The sequence below is a fragment of the Pteropus alecto genome, unplaced genomic scaffold (assembly GCF_000325575.1).
Source record: "Pteropus alecto unplaced genomic scaffold, ASM32557v1 scaffold61, whole genome shotgun sequence".
Classification (NCBI taxonomy): domain Eukaryota; kingdom Metazoa; phylum Chordata; class Mammalia; order Chiroptera; family Pteropodidae; genus Pteropus; species Pteropus alecto.
In genome coordinates, this window is record NW_006434835.1 from 15,787,859 (window position 1) to 15,793,908 (window position 6,050).

Consider the following 6,050-nt stretch of genomic DNA (forward strand, 5'->3'; position numbering starts at 1 on the left):
GTTATATAATCTTTCTTGAGCAACTACTGTGGGCTAAAGACTTTTCCAGATGTTTGCTCATTTCATCTTCATAGCAATCCAGGAAGGGACATATGCTTCTCATTCAGTCTATAAAATCTGAGGCTCAGAGAGTTGGGATGGAAGCACAAAGCACCCGTCTCCAAGGCCAACAATGCTTCCATGGCGTCCTCGATGCTGTGACATTGCACTTCTCTTGAGTGTGAATCCCATCATCTTGACCATTTAGAACTTTGGCAAAAAGTCCCCAGGGCCTGCACTGGTACGTATAGGTGTGGGCCATCTGTTAGCACAATTTGTGTATGGAAATGTCATCTGTGAAGAGCCCCACAGATCATGCTCCTGTTTACAAAAAAGGGGGCTCATTCAAAAATAATCTAAGCATCTACACATATTTTGGAAGAGACTACTATAAATATTAAGTTATTGATGACATAACATTGAACAGATCAATGAACTCATTAGAAACAACTGTGTGATGGTGAGAAAGGGACCATCCTGCCTGGATTACACTGAACCACCTAGTGAGATTTCTCCCTGCCTAGTGGCCTTAAAAGTAGGGGTGCCACTAGTGTGGCACTCTACTTCCTGTCTCAGTGTTGGGATTCCTTTCCTCCCAGCCTTGCTGCTCTCCTGGATTACCCAGGAGTTTCCTGGAGGATCCTGTGCTTGACTTCATACAGTCACTTTTTGGCCATTCCTGAGCCGTGCCATCCTTAGAGTCCCCAGCCCCACTCTATGCGTGACCTACACGATACCATCGCATGCAGCTTGCTCCAGCCACACAGCTCCTCATCCCATGCCTGCTCTTGCTCTCATGCCCCCCTGGGAGGTGCTCTGAGACAGGTCAGGTCAGAAGCAGACCCTGCTTGGAGAAGCAGGCTGCTCAATATCCTGTGACGGGATCTGGCCATGCAGCCAGAGGCCCAGAGGTGCGGGGAGCAGAGAATCGTGGCTCTCTGACAATGGTCCAAAGGACCCGTCCAAGTGGAAAAGGGCCTGGGCTTACTTTGGGTACCTATGGCCCTTGAATTTAAAAGTCACTTTATTCCTTAAAACGAACATATTTGTAAGTAAAGATTGATAAATAAACTATACTTATGTAACCAGTGTAACCAGTCTCTACTATACCCTAAAGCAATTCAAAGATGAAACTCATCTCCCCAGATCCTGCATAATTTTAACCACCTCAAATGGGGCAGGTTCACTGGAGGTATTCCTGGGTCCTAGGACTATCTCGAAACGATGATTTGTCCCTTTATGACAAATGCAGAATGTGTAGGGTGAATGTAATTTCCAGAATTCTTACTATAGGCTCTGTGCCTGCTTGTTTCTCCTAAACTTGCTCTTCAATTCATCTGAACTGTGGGCAATAGAGTGTGATGTCATCCACTATCACTGCCCTTTGTCATTTCCGATTGACGACACATCGGAAGTCCATTATAGAAGAAGTCTCTTTGGCCTATTGCAGCACCAGTTCCCAGAAAAGCAGCATGCTTGCTTCTCTTGACAAAGAGTAAAGGTTATTTTTTTTTGGACATAAATGTTAACTTAATCAGGAAAATTTGGAGATTATCCTCTTGTAGACTTATAGATTTTAAAAATGTAAATTGTGGATTAGGTTACTGGTAACCTGAGGGTTGTTTTTTTCTTTAAAATAAAATTCTGCATTTGGTTTAGTTGAGTTCTCCAATTACTAAAGATATAATATAGTGAGAAACAGACAAAGAAAACAAGACAATAATTAGCTCATTAAAAAACTACTTTGCAACCAAGTGGCTCCTCATTCACGGCTGCAAGAAAGCAGGGGAAGCAGGAGCCTCTAGGACCTTCTGAGGATTTATGGTCACATTTGGGCTTCTCCATTCCTGGATTCATCAAAGTCAGAATTCTATGTACCTAGAGTTCGGACAGCAATTTCTCACTAAAGAAAAGATTTTAAACTTATTTCACTCATTGTAAACTCTTTTTGCATTTGTTTCTTTGCTTATTCCATGGCTCAGATTTAGAAGGATGTTACTGTGTTTGGGCGATGCACTTGGGGTCTTAAGGGAGAGCTTGGTATTCACGATGACTGGGGACATCGGCCAGACTAAATGTCATGAGCTGGGTCTCACTAGTTTGGTCTCTGTGTATTAGTCTGCATATTGTGACTTAGAAGGGCATGACTGGAAGTGAACAGCTGGCCATGGCTGCCCAGGGCTTCTGCCCTTGACTGCCTTCAGTGGGACTGTCTAGGCTCATTAGCTCGGACCTCAAGTGATCAGGAGAAACAAACTTCTACCTAACAGAAATAGGACCTGGCGCTCTTCTCTGCATTGTTTAAATGGCCAAATTTTCAAAACTTGGGGGAAATATTCCCCAAGTGCCCCTTGATGGGCTTATTTCTCTTATTTTCCATCCCCTAAGTACAAGTAATTTAATAACGGTAGCCTTTACAGTAGTCTTTCAAAGTGTGCTGAATTTCAGTTAGTTTCTATTACTTCCCACATCTTGGCAGGACAGGTTGACCCTTCACACAAGAACCTGTCTCCAAAATGGCCTGTTTGCACATGCGCCTTGCCATACCAGCAAGCTGGGGGGCCCTTGTGTACTGATCCCCACATTTGCCAGGGGAGCTGGATCCTCAGTTCTCCCTAGTGGTCCAACCCCTTGCAAATCTCAAGCAAACAACATCATGGAAATAGATTTCCCATCTCCCAAAGCAACCTATCCCAGAATCTCATGTACTCACAGGGGGCAAGAGTACCTGCATGGCTCCATTCTTAAGTTTTCCCCACTGCAACTTATACCTATTTCCACTTATTTCTCCTCAGCGGAGTTAGAAACTAACCAGTTTTGCTACACGATAACCTTGCAGAGATTTAAAACTAGTTTCCACACCATTTCTACTCCAGGCTAAACAGTTTCAACTTGTTGAATCTCCTCTTAAAAATCCCATTTCTCTACCCTTTCGATTGTCTCAATGCTCTACACATTAAATTAGAATAATAAATGCCAGTCTACTTTATCTCATATGTTAATTGGAAATGGCAAGAGATTAGAATGTAGTGCTAGGGAACCAGCATTTACTGTGGTCCCACTGCACTGTGGGGCACTTTTTAGTCCAGCTGGGGCCAGTCAAGGGATGAAGCCAGTCTGAATCCCAAGGAGCCCAGGACACTGGGGAGCTGGAAATGAAGAAGGGCCTTAAAGAGCATCACATCTGTCAGACAGGGAGCCTGGGGGACGGACAAGTCATTTGTGTCTCATATGGGTCTTTTACATCTAAGCGTCCGTACAGAAATCCAACTCCCTAAACCCTCTCCCTAAACAGGACCCCCAGCTCAGTGTCTGCCATCATCTCCCACACCCTTAGGATTCTGCTTCCTGGCTCCCTCTCCAAGCCACATGCTGAGCCTGAGGCATCCTTCCTTGCTCGGATCCTGGCAAACTCCAGCCCTTCAGGTCTCTGGGCCTGAGTGCTCCCCACACGGGGTTGTCACCTTGTTGTCAGGCTTTTGCTCGTGTGTAACTTGTGAGAATTGGAATTTGATATGCTTTTGTGAAAGTAAGGAATGAAGTTGAGTCCCCCAGTGTTTTTAATGGAAGCAGATACCCCAAGCCCACACCAGTATTGATCACTTTGGACCCCTATACACACAATCCTGCTGTCCTCATGATACCCCCATGTCTGCTAATTTTTAGCTTACTGGGACCACAGTTTGGGGCAAATCTCTTAACATCTTGGGGGATCAGTTTCCCTATCTTGAAAACAAAGACCTCATTCCTGGCTTTTTAGCTCTCATTGGTGTGTTTGAAGAATTAAATTTGATTTAGGGTATAGTCAGATGCTCTAAACTCCCTGGGTCTATTGCAGACTGGTCAGAAGTTAAATCCCTGTGTTTTTGTCTCAGCTCTGCCCCGGGTCTGGGGCAAATCGCTTCTCCTCTCCGGGACTCGGGTTTGCTGTCTGTCAGAAAAGGTGTTGGAGAGAGGCCCCTCCAGCATGGTCAGTGGACTCCGAGTGCCTTGTGAATTCCCTGTGATGCTAGAGATTCCTTGAGAGGACACAGGTTTCTGCAGGAGCCTGGGAGACACACATTAACCCTGGAGCCTGGAGCCTTTCCTGCCCCTTGTGTTCAGCCCTCTCATCTGGAGTCCCCTCCCGCTCTCCTCTCCCAGACCGTGCCTGATCTCTCCCTCCCCCAGGAAGCCTCCGAGGGAACGAAGATGGGGAGGACCACCAGAGAATGGTCATCCCTCCTGAGCTTCCTGGGGCTTTCTGTTCCAGCCATACCCCCTTGGCCACTCAGTGTCCTCTTTGGGCCTCCAGGGTCCTTCGGCCTCCCCAACTCCTTTGACTTCAGTCACACCCTCCCTCACAGGGACCCCTGAGGGCCTGACCCGCGGGAGTGGGGAGCCGAACAGGGAAGTGGAGGAAGCAGCGAGACACTGAAAGGAGGGAGGAGGGAGCGGAATCTGTAAGGCTCAGCCACCTGCCCCCGCCCCCAGCACCTCCCTGTCCCTCAGCCCCCAGGTGGAGAGACCGCCATTGCCCTGCAATCCCATGGTGCTGGCTTCACCAGGACAGCCCGTACCTAAGCCCTCTGACGTGGGCCATCCCGAGGTCCACACCCTGTGGTGAGGACTCTTTGAGCCCCGTGGGCTCGGCCCTGGCCTGGGACACCTACTTGTGCTCGCCATCTCTGCGTCCCTTGGTCTTCTCTCTGCCTTTGCTGAGTAGGGGGAAGAAATGAGGAGACAAGGAGATGTATGTGACACGGTGCGGACCAGAGACGCTTGCAGACTTAGCCCCTGGCCCTGCAGACCCCACGCTCCCCAGGGGCCTCCTCATCCCAACGATTCCTCGCCCCACAGCCTCTCGCTTCAGCGAGCCAGCAGGAGGGGACCTGATAGGCCTGGGAGAGGGGTGTGGGGCTATGGTCCATTTCTTAGGGAGGGACCCAGGAGTGGGCTGGATGACCACTATCTCAGCCCCAAGCCCAGGAGAACCCTGAGCTCTGCTCTGCTGAGGGAGGAGGCCTCAGGGTATCAGTTCATCTCCACACCCAGGCCAGGGTCTGCTGATTTCCAAATGTGGGTCACAGGTACCTCGGGGATGACACAAGGTTAGATGAACCTGGCCATCCTCCAGGCAGGGACTATCCTACGCCTCCCCACCTCCTCCCTCGATCCCCTCCAATGGAGGAGGATGGGGGGGCTCCCAGGCTCTGAGGGATTCTGAGAGCAAAGGTGGGCCAGGGAGGTTCTGAGTGTGCAAAAGTCAGCGAGCTTAGCAAAGAGCCAGAACAGTACTCTTTTCCCAATTTAAGGAGGTTTTCAGAAAACCCTTCTGGAATACCCTTTCAATGCTTCCCTGATGCTGTGGCCATAAGGATGAAGAAAAGAAAATGAATAACAATCAGCAAATTTTTTCCTCCTCATGCTTTGTCCTGGCACAGAACTTGCCCGGGTAGGCATGACTCCCTGTCCCAACAATTCAGGACCCAAAGTCCTAGAGAGGTGACAGCTGAAGTCCAGCTATGGTCAGTCATCCTGGTCAGTCTGCAATTCTTTTCCAACAAGTTAACATTAGCCAGGTCTCTGGCTGCCGAAAGCGGCTGAGACCACCGGGCAGAGAATAGAGAAGGGGAGAGACTGTCTCAGTAGCCCTGCTCTGGCCCCAGACCCAGCTGGTCCTGCTGCTGGTCTGGCGTGGGCCCCCACTGAGACCCCCTGAGAGCTGTGTGGGACTTGCTTCAGTGGAGCTGGGGCTCCAACGAGCTTTTGAGAATGGGGGCCAAATAGGAGATTTACTGGCCCCAGCCTCCTGTTAATCCAGGCAGGGCTGCCTCTCTGAATTATCGATCTAGGTTTTGAAGGAAGTTTGTTTATTTGTTCATTGTTTTTAAAGAATGCTGTGACCCTAAAGAGTTTGAGAACGTTTGCAGTAGAGGAACCAAAAGGGGAAGTGTATCTCCTGGCAGTGGGCAAGGGCGGGGCGGGAAGGTGGGCTTCGTGAAGCTGAAGGATAAAATGTGATCCTTTTC

General features: G+C 49.0%; 1 protein-coding gene across 4 annotated transcripts in view; it reads right to left on the reverse strand.

The window, feature by feature from the left end:
* Positions 1-6,050, reverse strand: part of OTOF (otoferlin) — a 90,814-nt gene that overhangs the window by 42,725 nt on the left and 42,039 nt on the right. Inside the window, exon 6 of one of the 4 annotated variants that reach the window (XM_006910299.1) lies at positions 4,692-4,736. The exons of the other annotated variants lie outside the window; for them this stretch is intronic. Coding sequence (XP_006910361.1) covers positions 4,692-4,736 — 45 coding nt within the window. The remainder of the gene's footprint in view (positions 1-4,691; positions 4,737-6,050) is intronic. 4 annotated transcript variants of the gene reach the window in all.